We start from the raw sequence: 14,849 nt of genomic DNA on the forward strand, positions 1-14,849 counted from the left end.
ATGATTTTAATGACTCTTATTTCTTTTTGTGATCTGAGTACTGAGGCTGAGACTTCTAATACTATGTTAAATATTAATGGTGAGAGTGGACATCCCTGTCTTGCTCCTGACCATAGAGGAAAAGCTCTCCATTTTTCCCCATTGAGGATGATGTTAGCTGTGGGTCCTTACTATGTGGCCTCTGTGATGTTCAGGATTCCTGAGTTCAACATTCACTTGAAGATGAAAAATGATCAGAAGGAGAACTACAGGAATGCTGTCCCCAAGAGCAGTGTCTCCAGGAAGGTGTGGACCTTCTGCACACCACAGCTTCTGTCCTGTGGACCTTCTGCACACCACAGCTTCTGTCCTGTCCCAGCAAATTCGTGACTTGAGGCCATTTGTGTTTTATGCTCTTGAGTTCAGTGTCACACTCCCCTCCCTTTCACCAGAAACCAACTCTTATTTATTTATTTATTTATTTATTTATTTATTTATTTATTTAGATCTTATTTGTTAATTTGACAGAGAGAGAGAGAGAGAAAGCACAAGCAAGGGGAGCAGCAGAGGGAGAGGGAGAAGCAGACTCCTGGCTGAATAGGAAGCCTGACGTGGCACTCGATCCCAGGACCCTGGGATCATGACCTGAGCCGAGGGTAGACACTCAACCTACTGAGCTACCCAGGCGCCCCAGAATCCAAATCTTAAAGAATCAAAAAGCATGCTCTTTCTCACTATCTCTCTCAAATAAACAAAATCTTAAAAAAATAAATAAATAAAAGAAGAAGAAGAAGAAGCAGCCAGATACAGAAGGTTACTCTGTTACAACTCTTCTGACATTGAATTTTTTCCATGACAACAAACCCCTTCTCCAACTCTCAACTCTAAACCAGGTGTCCTGCACTCCGATTCAGGGTTAACCCTAAGTCCCTAGAATTAGCGTCCGATTCCACAGCTGTAAAGATCCGGTCCCACGGGCCTGTCCTTACTTCAGATTCCAGCCACGAGTCCTGGGGCGCTACCTGTACCTCTGACTAACTAGCTAGAAGCTGGGGGTTCCCATCACGCTTTTCTCAGGTTTGTAACTTGCCAGGAATTTCACAGAACTCAGAGAAATACTTTGCTTACATTTATTGATTTATTTCTAAAGGATATGACTCAAGAACAGCCAAATGGAAGAGGTACGTGGGGAGGCATGGCGGGAGCTTGCGTGCCCTGAGCACACCACCCTCCCAACACCAGCCCGTCAATATATTCACCAACCAGGAAGCTCTCTAAGCCTTGAAGTTTAGAAGGGTTCATTACCAAGATGCAATTGATTAAATCATTGGCTGTTAGTAATTGAACTCAACTTCCAGCACCCTCACACCCCAAGAGGTCACGGGGAGGGGCTGGAAGTTTCAACCCTCTAATCATGCATTGGTCTTTGTGGAGACCAGCCTTATTCTTGATGCTGCCTAGGAGGTTCTAGCCACCAGTCATCTGATTAGCATGCAGAAGACGCTCATCGCTCTGGAAATCCAAGGGTTTTAGGAACTGGGTATCAGGAACTAGGGACAAAGACCAAATATATATTTCCTATTATGGCAGCTACATGCCTTGTGATTTCACTTATTCCATTCTGGAAAAGGCAAAACTATAGGGGACGGAAATCAGATCAGTGGTTGCCAGGGGCTGTAGGGAAAGGAAAGGAATTGGCTGCAGGAGGGGCAGGAGGGAATTCTTTTGGCTGTTCGAAATGCTCTGTATTGGGGTGGTAGTTACTGATCTAAATACCATGCATCTTTAGTCTTTAGTCTTTATAAAAGAGATTAACCTGGGACACCTGGGTGGCTCAGTTCATTAAGCAGTTGCCTTCAGCTCAGGTCGTGATCCCAGAGTCCTGGGATCTAGTCCCACATCCGGCTCCTGGCTCAGCAGGGAGCCTGCTTCTCCCTCCCACTCTGCCTGCTGCTCTCCCTGCTTGTACTCTCCCTCTCTGTTAAATGAATAAAGAAAACCTTAAAAAAATTCTTTAAAAAAAATCAATAAAAGAGACATCCTATTTGTAAAGTATACTTTAATAAACATGACTTTAGATAGAAGCGATTTCCATCTGTTATCTTTTGTAAATCCTCTGACCCCAAAGGATGTGACATATGCATTATGACTGCTGGAAAGGCATGAAATAAAAATGCCATCAGTGGACTTTGGTATTGATGTAGTCTTTGAATATAGGTGAGGTTTGGTGGGATGAGGTCCGGAGTCGATGACCAAGAAAGAAATCTTGAGACTCTCCCTTGCAAACTGGTGGTTTATTAAAGCACAGGGACAGGACCCTGCCCTGGGGTTGTGTAGGGTGGTTGATTATATACTTGGAAGCTGGGGGAGGTAAGGGAAAGGGAGGTTTTCAAAAGAACTTTCCTATGCTAGGGAGGACTTACAAGATACTGGAGGCCCTGACATAGTCGATTTCAGGTTGTTTTTCCCTCTAGTCAGCCATTAACATTGAGACAGTTGGGAGCTTCCTGGAGGAATGTCCCATGTGTAGCACCCACCAGTGGGGGTCAGGGAGGTTGCACGGTGTCACCTGTGCTTTGTCCTCAGCTAGCTTTGTGCTCCATCATCTGGAGGACAGCCACACAAATAACCCCCGGCCATGTTGAGCAGCCCTAATAGAACATGATTCAGTAGTATTTTTCAAGTATTTTGGTCCAAAGTTCCTCTCATTATCCATGATTCAAATGGGATGTTTCTCCTCTTTGGGGCCTCATGGACTTCTCTATTCTGCGGATTCTTTTGCTTGAATAACTTCTTTTGGCTTCTCCTCTTTGCTTTCCTTTTTCTGCTGCTCCTCTGCTTTCTGCTCTTTCGCCGCAAGTCGGTAATTGATGCCCATGCCAATGAAGAGATAGACGCCTGCTACAATAAGGATCACACCACATGCCCAGTAGGTGTATTTGTAGTCTCCGTAGATGTCATTCAGATGACCTGAAGATACCCAAAACAAAGTTATGTGGAACTTTCTCTGAAAGTTCCCTTTCCCTTACCTCCCCCAGCTCCCAAGTATATAATCAACCACCCTACACAACCCCAGGGCAGGGTCCTGTCCCTGTGCTTTAATAAACCACCAGTTTGCAAGGGAGAGTCTCAAGATTTCTTTCTTGGTCATCGACTCCGGACCTCATCCCATTTCATTCTGTAAATGAAGCAGAGACCTAGAGGGGGAGTTATCCAAGAGGAGAGCATGGGAGAAGGCTGGGGCCAGGGAACAGCAAGTGCAAAGGCAGGTGGGAGGAAGCTGCGAGGTGAGGGGGAAGGAGGAAGGGCGGGGTTGCTGGAACAGAGAGAACAAAAGGTGAGTGACAGGAAATGAGGCTGCAGAGATTGGTGGCCAGGCTGGGGGACGCCTTGCAGGCCACGGGAGGGAATCTGATCCCAGGCTGAGAACAATGGGAAGCAACAGGAAGGATCTAATCAACTGGGCTATCAGGTTTGTATTTGCACAGATAAATTTTGTCTGCAGAGTAGAAAACAGATTGAAGGTGGGATAGAGTGGATATGGGTAGACCAGCCAGGAGGCTATGGGAAGCAGCAGCCCAGATGGGAGACAGGAGCTGTGAATAGGGTGGTGTGACGGAAAAATGGGCTGATTAGAAAGAGACTTAGGAATTTACTTACAGAACTTGGACTCTCATTGGATATAGGGAGGAATGAGGGTGGGGAGTTCAGAAAAGTCAGTAGTGGATCTTCTTTTATGAATCCTTCCTTATTGAGAATGCATAATCTCAAAAGCATGAGTCATATCCAGAGGAAGTCTAAATGATTCTTGCATTTTGCATTAATAGTAATTTTTAATTGTAAACACTTTGGTGTTCTTAGAGAATCGTCCAACAAGTTCCATGGTCATTTAGAGTTGTGCGATCTTGGGCAAGTTATTTCACGTTTAGAAGCCTCTGTTTCTTCAATAATAAAGTAGGGACTGGAGTGTATGAAATGATTAAGACAGTCCCGGGTACACTGTGAACCCTTACCTGGTCAACATTGTTATTTTTTAAAATATTACGACTAAGATAAATTCCACAATTAAAATGAAATTACCAAGGTATTATAAGGTGAAGTATATGTTACATATTTTTCTATAATAAGCATGTTAGTTTTATGAGAACAGGTTATTTTAACAAATGTTTAAATTTGCAATTGTTTTTGACTCCCCTTTCAGGTGGATGGTTGAGTGTAATTCACTTCCGTAAGAATCGGAGCAGTTCTGCTGTGCCAAGCACTGTGCCAGCACTGAGGCTAGAGGAAACGGAAGTACCTTCTGCTACCAGGCAGCTTACTAATCTTGGCTTTCTAGCACCCTTCCATCTCCTATGCCTGCTTCATGTTAATAGAACCAAAGAGGGAGTAGGGCATACTATACCTAAAAGTGGTGGCCCCAGGAGGACAGGACAGCATTCCACAATGGTCACCAATCCCACGGCACTGGAGAACCTCTGGGGTCCGACGAGGTCCATCAGGGTTTCAAACAACACCGAACTAAACCACCCAAATGCAAATCCGAGGAAGCCCACATAGACACAAAACCCAATGTAGCTGGAGGATAAAGGCGCTAGCAAATGACATACTCCGTTTGCAACAATAGAAGCTGCAAAAAAATACTGAACTCGAGGTCTTATCCACTTGGTGTTGGCTACAAGTCCCATAGAAGGTCTAGCTACCATGTCAACAAAAGCCAGAATGGAAAGAAGGAAGGCAGACTTCTCACTAGAGTAATGTTGACTCTTGGCATAACTATTAAGAAAAACTAAAGGAGTAGCCATCCCAAAAGCCATGATCACATTCCCAGAAAGGTACAGTAGAAAGCCTCTGTGGGTAAACAGGGATAAGTCCATAACTTTGTTCACTGTTTGAAAAACGGATTGTTTCTCCTCTTTGGGGTTTCCACCATTAAAGTCTGTATTTGCATCACCTGCCCCCTTTTCTACATCAGATTTTCCAGGTTCCTGATGGGGTTCTTTGGACCTGTCTTTCCCCACACTTGTTGCTGGGGGCCCTATTGGTCGCATCAGGGCTCCAGCCACACAGCAGTTTAGGAGGAGGCCCCCGAGAATTAGGAAGCTCCCTCTCCAGCCAAAGATACCAAAGAAAGCCTGATTGAGGGGGGCCAGGGTGGAGAGGAACACAGGGCTGCCAGCCATGGCCAGTCCATTTGCCAACGGTCGCCTCTTGTAGAAATACTTGCCAATCATGGTCAGAGCGGGATTCAAGTTGAAGGCAAGCCCAAGACCTGGGAGGATGGGGGAAGAATTACATACCATAGTAAATGTCAGAAACATATTTGTTATTAAGCAACTAGACAAACTGGCAAGAGGTCAAAATCATCATTATAACTGGTCGATCATTAAGTGGGCTGTTATCTAATACAGACATAAAGTTTCTTTATGCAGTAATTACTAGATTTAAACTATAACATTAAAATAATTCCTTTTGCTTTAGCAATAGTAAGAATAATAAGTGTAGGCTCCTTTGTTTAATTTCATAATTTTAGGTTTCCTGAAGATTATGGAGTTGAAAACATAAAGGAGAGAAGATAAATCTTGTAAACTTAGAGAGCAAGACAGAGAGGAGGGGCAGAGGCAGGAAAAGAAGAAAGGGGGTCGGGAGAGAGAAAATATTTCAGGACAGTAAACATAACGTTGTGAAGATGCTCACACTACCTTAGTAAATCCATTAATTTAGTGTAATTTCTATGAAACTGTCAATGCATTCAACTTTTCAGATGAGGTACAATGCCTGCAAATCCACCCAGAGATGTGACACCTCGGTTGCTCCGTCAGTTAAGCTTCCAACTCTTGATTTTGGCTCAAGTCAGGATCTCAGGGTCATTAGATCGAGGCCCATGTCCAGCTCTGCACTCAGTGGGGCGTCTGCTTGGGATTCTCTCCCTCTTCCTTTGCCCCTCCCCCTGCTCTCTCACACTCTCTTTAAAATAAATAGGTAAATCTTAAAAAAAAATACCACTTATGGAACAAATACATTAGAAATAATAAAAAAGTATTAATAATTGGTGAGACCAACAGTAACAACTACAGCTGTTTTCTATAGCTGTAGCTACAGTGATGAGAACACTGTACCTTTATCAAAAATGGGAAAACTGATCAATAAAATTGGGAAAAAGTCCAGAAATAGGACCAAAAGATACGTTTAACTTAATAGGGAAAGAGTAGATTTTGCGATCAATGGAGTTGAGACAAGTATCCCATAACCTCCTAAGTGGTCTCCCATTCTTGCTCCCTTTGTAGGCAGAAGGGAGTGTTTGCAGCTAGAATGCAACCGATTCAGTCTCTCTAAAGACCGCCATCCATAGCATTTTACTCTGGGTTAGGAAGCACCATGATCTGGCCTTTACGTACCTTCCTACCCACATCTCAGCATATTCTCATACATGCTCAGCACAGTTGTTCCTCTAGATTTTCACAAACTTGGCTCCTACTTATCATTCAGATCTCAACTCAAGGCCACCAACCCTGAGAGGACATCCCTTTAGGGACCATTCAATCCTTCTCCATCAAAATTCTGTTTCAAGTTTTTGCAAAGTACTTATCACAAGCTGATATTTTTCTTACTTACTCATTTACTTGTTGGACTGTTTATTGTCAGCTTCCCTCCACTACAGAGCAGGAATCTTATCTATCATGTTGACTCAATCCCCATGGAGCTTGGAACAGTCCCTGACATATGGTAGGGACAAGTATTTATTGAGTGAGTTAGTAACCATAGGCTGAATAACCAAGAGGGAACAAAGAAAGTTTTGTTCCTTCATTATGTTATTCAAATACTCTAGATGAATTACAATATTTAAATGTTTAAAATTTTAATTAAGTAGTAAAAGTACAGATCCCAAAAGAAAATACCTATTACTAACATCATCTCAGATCTTGCAGGTGAACTGTACATTATTAAAACCTTTCTAAAAGACTGTTTGGCCAATCATACTAAAAACTTTTTCCCCAAGTAATTCCATTTCTAAAATTTGTCCTAAGGAAATTATCATGTTTGCAAGGATATACAGAGAAGCACTATCATACAAATAGGGTTTATTAATAGTGAAAAATACAAACAACCTAAAAATCTTTCAATTACAGAATGGTGAAATAAACTATGGCACACCTATCCAATGGAAAAGTAGTAGCTGTTATACTATGTTCATTGAGACAGGAGACTATATACAGAATGTATTAGTAAGTAAAACAAAAACAAAAACAAAAAAACTGGTTACAAACATTACACTAAAAAAGCATATGTATATGCATAAAAATGTATGAGCATCAATATATTAATGGTTTTCTCTGAATTGTAGGGCAATAGATGATCTATATTCTCTATCCACAACTGTTTCATTTCCCAGTGTTATTAAAGGGGGAGAAGAGATTTTCTCATGTGTGTCCTTAATCCCTTGAAAATGTATATGGCTTCTCTACCAAAAGATTCTTGCTTTGTATCTGACATCCTCTCTTACTCTAATTTGAAACATTTTTTTCTTTTTAAAGATTTGGTTTTTATTTTTATTTATTTTTAATTTATTTTTATTTTTTATAAACATATAATGTATTTTTATCCCCAGGGGTACAGGTCTGTGAATCGCCAGGTTTACACACTTCACAGCACTCACCATAGCACATACCCTCCCCAGTGTCCATAACCCCACCCCCCTTTCCCGACACCCCTCCCCCCAGCAACCCTCAGTTTGTTTTGTAGGATTAAGAGTCACTTATGGTTTGTCTCCCTCCTGATCCCATCTGGTTTCATTTATTCTTCTCCTACCCCCTTAACCCCCCATGTTGCATCTCCACTTCCTCATATCAGGGAGATCATATGGTAGTTGTCTTTCTCCAATTGACTTATTTCACTAAGCATGATACCCTCTAGTTTCATCCACATCATCGCAAATGGCAAGATTTCATTTCTTTTGATGGCTGCATAGTATTCCATTGTGTATATATACCACATCTTGATCCATTCATCTGTTGATGGACATCTAGGTTCTTTCCATAGTTTGGCTATTGTGAACATTGCTGCTATAAAAATTCGGGTGCACGTGCCTCTTCGGATCACTACATTTGTATCTTTAGGGTAAATACCCAGTAATGCAATTGCTGGGTCATAGGGTAGTTCTATTTTCAACTTTCTGAGGAACCTCCATGCTGTTTTCCAGAGCAGATGCACCAGCTCCCACCAACAGTGTAGGAGTGTTCCCCTTTCTCCGCATCCTCACCAGCATCTGTCATTTCCTGACTTGTCAATTTTAGCCATTCTGACTGGTGTGAGGTGATATCTCATTGTGGTTTTGATTTGTAATTCCCTGATGCTGAGTGATGTGGAGCACTTTTTCATGTGTCATTGGCCATCTGAATGTCTTCTTTGCAGAAATGTCTGTTCATGTCTTCTGCCCATTTTTTGATTGGATTATTTGTTCTTTGGGTGTTGAGTTTGCTAAGTTCTTTACAGATTTTGGACACTAGCCCTTTATCTGATATGTTGTTTGCAAATAACTTCTCCCATTCTGTCAGCTGTCTTTTGGTTTTGTTAACTGTTTCCTTTGCTGTGCAAAAGCTTTTGATCTTGATGAAATCCCAATAGTTCATTTTTGCCCTTGCTTCCCTTGCCTTTGGCGGTGTTCCTAGGAAGATGTTGCTGCGGCTGAGGTCGAAGAGGTTGCTGCCTGTGTTCTCCTCAAGGATTTTGATGGATTCCTTTCTCACATTGAGGTCCTTCATCCATTTTGAGTCTATTTTTGTGTGAGGTATAAGGAAATGGTCCAGTTTCATTTTTCTGCATGTGGCTGTCCAATTTTCCCAACACCATTTACTGAAGAGGCTCTCTTTTTTCCATCAGACATTCTTTCCTGCTTTGTCAAAGATTAGTTGACCATAGAGTTGAGGGTCTATTTCTGGGCTCTCTATTCCATTCCATTGATCTATGTGTCTGTTTTTGTGCCAGTACCATACTATCTTGATGATGACAGCTTTGTAATAGAGCTTGAAGTCCGGAATTGTGATGCCACCAACTTTGGCTTTCTTTTTCAATATTCCTTTGGCTATCTGAGGTCTTTTCTGGTTCCATATAAATTTTAGGATTATTTGTTCCATTTCTTTGAAAAAAATGGGTGGGATTTTGGTAGGGATTGCATTAAATGTGTAGATTGCTTTAGGTAGCATAGACATGTTCACAATATTTGTTCTTCCAATCCAGGAGCATGGAACATTTTTCCATTTCTTTGTGTCTTCCTCAATTTCTTTCATGAGTACTTTGTAGTTTTCTGAGTATAGATTCTTAGCCTCTTTGGTTAGGTTTATTCCTAGGTATCTTATGGTTTTGGGTGCAATTGTAAATGGGATTGGCTCCTCAATGTCTCTTTCTTCTGTCTTGTTGTTGGTGTAGAGAATTGCAACTGATTTCTGTGCATTGATTTTATATCCTGACACTTTACTAAATTCCTGTACAAGTTCTACCAGTTTTGGAGTGGATTCTTTTGGGTTTTAGACATATAGTATCATATCATCTGCAAAGAGTGATAGTTTGACTTCTTCTTTGCTGATTTGGATGCCTTTAATTTCTTTTTGTTGTCTGATTGCTGAGGCTAGGACTTCTAGTACTATGTTGAATAGCAGTGGTGATAATGGACATCCCTGCCGTGTTCCTGACCTTAGTGGAAAAGCTTTCAGTTTTTCTCCATTGAGAATGATATTTGCGGTGGGTTTTTCATAGATGGCTTTGATGATATTGAGGTATGTGCCCTCTATCCCTACACTTTGAAGAGTTTTGATCAGGAAGGGGTGCTGTACTTTGTCAAATGCTTTTTCAGCACATTGAGAGTATCATAAGGTTCTTGTTCTTTCTTTTATTAATGTGTTGTATCACATTGATTGATTTGCAGATGTTGAACCAACCTTGCAGCCTTGGAATAAATCCCACTTGGTCATGGTGAATGATCCTTTTAACGTACTGTTGAATCCTATTGGCTAGTATTTTGGTGAGAATTTTGGCATCTGTGTTCATCAAGGATATTGGTCTGTAATTCTCTTTTTTGATGGAATCCTTGTCTGGTTTTGGGATCAAGGTGATGCTGGCCTCATAAAATGAGTTTGGAAGTTTTCCTTCCATTTCTATTTTTTGGAACAGTTTTAAAAGAATAGGAATTAGTTCTTCTTTAAATGTTTCGTAGAATTCCCCTGGGAAGCCATCTGGCCCTGGGCTTTTGTTTGTTTGGAGATTTTTTTTTTTTTTTTTTTTTTTTTTGTTTGGAGATTTTTGATAACTGTTTCAATCTCCTTACTGGTTATGGGTCTGGTCAGGTTTTCTATTTCTTCCTGGTTCAGTTCTGGTAGTTTATATGTCTCTAGGAATGCATCCATTTCTCCCAGATTGTCAAATTTGTTGGTGTAGAGGTGCTCATAGTATGTTCTTATAATTGTTTGTATTTCTTTGGTGTTGGTTGTGATTTCTCCTCTTTCATTTATGATTTTATTTATTTGGGTCCTTTCTTTTCTTTTTGATAAGTCTGGCTAGGGGTTTATCAATCTTATTAATTCTCTCAAAGAACCAGCTCCTAGTTTTGTTCATTTGTTCTATTGTTCATTCAGTTTCTATTTCATTGATTTCTGCTCTGATCTTTATGATTTCTCTTCTCCTGCTGGGTTTAGGGTTTCTTTCTTATTCTTTCTCCAACTCCTTTAGGTGTAGGGTTAGGTTGTGTATTTGAGAACTTTCTTGTTTCTAGAGAAAGGCTTGTACCGCTATATATTTTCCTCTCAGGACTGCCTTTGCTGTGTCCCACAAATTTTGAACCGTTGTGTTTTTATTATCATGTTTCCATGAATTTTTTCAATTCTTCTTTAATTTCCTGGTTGACCCATTCATTCTTTAGAAGGATGCTGTTTAGTCTCCATGTATTTGGGTTCTTTCCAAATTTCCTCTTGTGATTGAGTTCTAGCCTCTGAGCATTGTGGTCTGAAAATATGCAGGGAATGATCCCAATCTTTTGATACTGGTTGAGACCTGATTTATGACCCATGATGTGATCTATTCTGGAGAATGTTCCATGTGCACTAGAGAAGAATGTGTATTCTGTTGCTTTGGGATGGAATGTTCTGAATATCCTGTGATGTCCATCTGGTCCAGTGTGTCATTTAAGGTCTTTATTTCCTTGTTGTTATTTTGTTTGGATGACCTATCCATTTCAGTAAGGGGAGTGTCAAAGTCCCCTACTATTATTGTATTATTGTTGATGCGTTTCTTTGATTTTGTTATTAATTGGTTTATATAGTTGGCTGCTCCCACGTTAGGGGCATAGATATTTAAAATTGTTAGATCTTCTTGTTGGACAGACCCTGAAGTAGTCTCAGCCTGCTACTTCTCCACCATCTTGACTCCTCCTCTAGTTTTTATTTTTTTAACGGAGAGAGACACAGTGAGATAGTGAACATAAGCAGGGGGAGTGGTAGAGGGAGAACAGGCTTCCCAACTGGGGGCTCCATCCCAGGACCCTGGAATCATGACCTGAGCTGAAGGCAGACACCTATTGACTGAGGTACCCAGGCACCCCACAATTTCTTTTTGGATAGAAGGATAATGAGTGGGAATAGCTGATGACTACCATTTCAACGACTTGCCACACACACTTCACTTATGGTCACTATGTTTTGTTTTTTTAATTTTACTTTATTTTATTTTAGCTCTTTTCAGTGTTCCAGATTGGTCACTATATTTCTTAAGATAAAATGCATAAATAAATAGGGGCACCTGGGTGCCTCAGTCCTTAAGCATCTGCCTTTGGCTCAGGTCATGATCCCAGGGTCCTGGGATCGAACCCCACATCAAGCCCTCAGCAGGCTCCCCGCACGGGGTGAGCCTACTTCTCGCTCTCCCTCTGCCTGCTCCCCTTCTGTGCTCTCTCTTGCTGTGTCAAATAAATAATAAAATAATAAATAAAATAAAATAAAAAATAAAATCTTTTTTATAATAAAATAAATACATAAAATTTTAAAAAGGAACAAAGAAAAAAATTTTCTCTTTCAATGAAAAATAACCAGCCCATAAGGAAGGAAAAAATGAAACCAGATGGGATTGGGAGGGAGACAAACATAAGAGACTCTTAATCTCACAAAACCAACTGAGGGTTGTTGGGGGCTGTGGCGGGGAGGGATAGGGTGGATGGGTTATGGACACTGGGGAGGGTATGTGCTATGGTGAGTGCTGTGAAGTGTGTGAACCTGATGACTCAGACCTGTACCTCTGAAACAATATATTTTATGTTAATAAAAATAATTTAATAAAAGATAACCACCCCAACGTGCCAGAACTTTCTTTAAAGACATGTTTCTCTGAGGGCACCTAGGTGGCTCAGTTGGTTAAACCTCTGCCTTTGGCTCAGGTCATGATCTGGGGGTCCTGAGATTGAACACTCTGTTGGGTCTCTTTGCTCAGCAGGGAGTCTGCTTCTCCCTCAGCTCCCTTCTCCTATTCTCTCTCTCTCTCTCAAATAAATAAATAAAACCTTTTTAAAAAAATAAAGACATGTTTCTCTGATACTATGAAATTAACATACATATAGCTCTTTAAAAATAGTGACCCAATAATTTTTCTGGCAAAGAATTTTCATTTTTCAAAAGAATTAGCAGGCGAATGCTACAAAGAGTCCACATAAAAATTAATGCTTGAAAATACATCAGTAGCAACTCACCTCCAATGAATCCAACATACAAGTAAAGTTCCTGTACAGTGCTGGAGAATGAAGCCGCAATCAAGCCACAACCCGACAAGCAGCCACCAACAATCATGACTGGGCGACTGCCATACCTGTTCACCAGGATACTGCTGATCGGACCTAGGAGAGAACCAGAAATTTAGGAGCAGAGAGGAGAAGCCCACCCCTCACATCCACACCTGCACAAGGCATTACTGACAAGAAAGGATGCCAAGGCGTAAACATCCCACCCTTAAAACAAACGTAAAACAGAAGACAGCGGTTAGAAATATTGCTTGCTATTTTATTTCAGAGCCACAGGTTTGTGTAATGGGAAAAATATAGCATCGATTGTACAAAGTACAACATATGTCTTCTGTGTAACTAGAACCTACTGGATGGATTTTAACTGAAGGATGAAAGACCTGAACCGATTTCCTTCAAGGCAGATGAGGCTGCAGATACCCTGATTGCAAGTGTTGACAGGATTCTTCATGTAGATGTATCCTGAATCCATGTAGCCTACATATTTAGTATATTATCAACATATATGTAGCAAGTTTGCTCTGTTTTTAATTTTTTGGGTGGTCACCTGAAGCAAATGCACGTGAACATGAAGCAATGTATGAGCAAATCCGATCAAACTTCGGATTTTAGCGTACATTTTCAAATTAGCTGAAATGGGCTTTGTTTCTCATAGAAAATGACAAAACTAAAACAGAACTACAAAACAAGAATGCCTACCATCACCACTTTTCTTCAGCATTATACGGGAGGTCCGAGGCAGTGCGGTAAGACAGGGGGCAAGAAGGGTGTGAGGGAAGGAAGAAACCAAACTATCAGTATTTGCTAAGGATAAGTTTGTCTATCTTAAATTTTTGAAAAAAAAAATCTACCAACAAACTATTAGAAGTAATAGAGGTTAGCAGGGATATATAATTAAAGCACAAGTATCAACTGACTTTCCATATACCAGCAACCAACAAAACCATTTTTAAAGAAAGTTCTCCTTTATAATGATATTTGTTTTGCAATATAACTGACTTAAACAGCGCCTTTATCATTAAGGGGAATGAAAAATATGACTCCAGCTACATAGCTTCAAAAACTAACGTGTTAAATATCCTACACGTAAAGCCATCAAGAACAAAAACCATTCACTATGGAGCTTTTGTTGGTCTATTGAAAATTAAAAGAGCAGGCCTTCTGGGTACTTACCACCAGCATACATGACAGCAAACATAATAGAAGAGATCCATGACACTTCGCTGGTGCTGGCATTAAATATTTCTTCAATTTCTTTGTAAAAGACAGAAATAGATTTGCCAAATGCACAAGAGAAGCCGATGGATACAAATGCTCCAACAATCACTGCCCACCCCCAGCCTCCATCTGGGGGGGTGGGTCTAACTGGACCTTCATTTGATGGTGACATTGGAAGTAACGAAGAATTCCGAAATGCAGTTCAAATCCAAATAGCTAAAGGATATGAAATTAAAATAGTACATAATAAGTAGGTCAATATAAAGCACTTCCATAAAATCCCTTGCACTTACGTTATAAATAACTGGAATTATTTTCAATGTTACCTGCACTCTGTGAACACAGTAAAAAAAAAAAATCCAAGAGTCATTTCTTTGCATAAGCTTAAAGTTGCATAGGCTTAAAATTGAAAACTCACCACTACTTGAATCATACACCAAAATCGTTTTCAATCCTTTGCAATAAATATACTGCTTCTTCAAACTTATAATAATAATATATTAATAACTATTAATATCAATAATAATTATTATATACTAATAATACATAATTATTATATTATACTATACCTGTTCTAATAATAGATGTCAGTAATTTAAGTAATTCACTTATCTGTGTGCAAAGTTCACAATGCACACACTAAAAAAGCTTCACATCTAGGTACTTCCTTTATAATTTCTCTCCTTTCCCAAAATATATTCTGCCATACTCATCTGATTTTTCTGTTCTCTAGAATTCATAGGCTTAAAAATTTCAGGAAGGCCCTACTAATATCCCATAACTCACTAGATATATAGCAATTTTCAAAAGAAAAGTTCTTTCTGGGGCGCCTGGGTGGGCTCAGTGGGTTAAGTCTCTGCCTTTGGCTTGGGTCATGATC

At 40.3% G+C, this 14,849-nt stretch overlaps 1 protein-coding gene across 1 annotated transcript; it reads right to left on the bottom strand.

Annotated features, from left to right (window-relative positions):
* Nucleotides 1-2,166: 2,166 nt before the first annotated feature.
* On the bottom strand, nt 2,167-14,141 carry LOC132000657 (monocarboxylate transporter 1-like). Its single transcript, XM_059374313.1, has 4 exons — nt 13,925-14,141; nt 12,704-12,847; nt 4,382-5,248; nt 2,167-2,949 (listed from the first exon to the last, which is right to left on the bottom strand). The coding sequence occupies exons 1-4, from the start codon at nt 14,139-14,141 to the stop codon at nt 2,741-2,743; spliced, it is 1,437 nt and encodes a 478-aa protein (XP_059230296.1). The 3' UTR covers nt 2,167-2,740.
* Nucleotides 14,142-14,849: the final 708 nt, after the last annotated feature.

Source organism: Mustela nigripes, chromosome 14, assembly GCF_022355385.1.
Source record: "Mustela nigripes isolate SB6536 chromosome 14, MUSNIG.SB6536, whole genome shotgun sequence".
Taxonomy (NCBI): Eukaryota; Metazoa; Chordata; class Mammalia; order Carnivora; family Mustelidae; genus Mustela; species Mustela nigripes.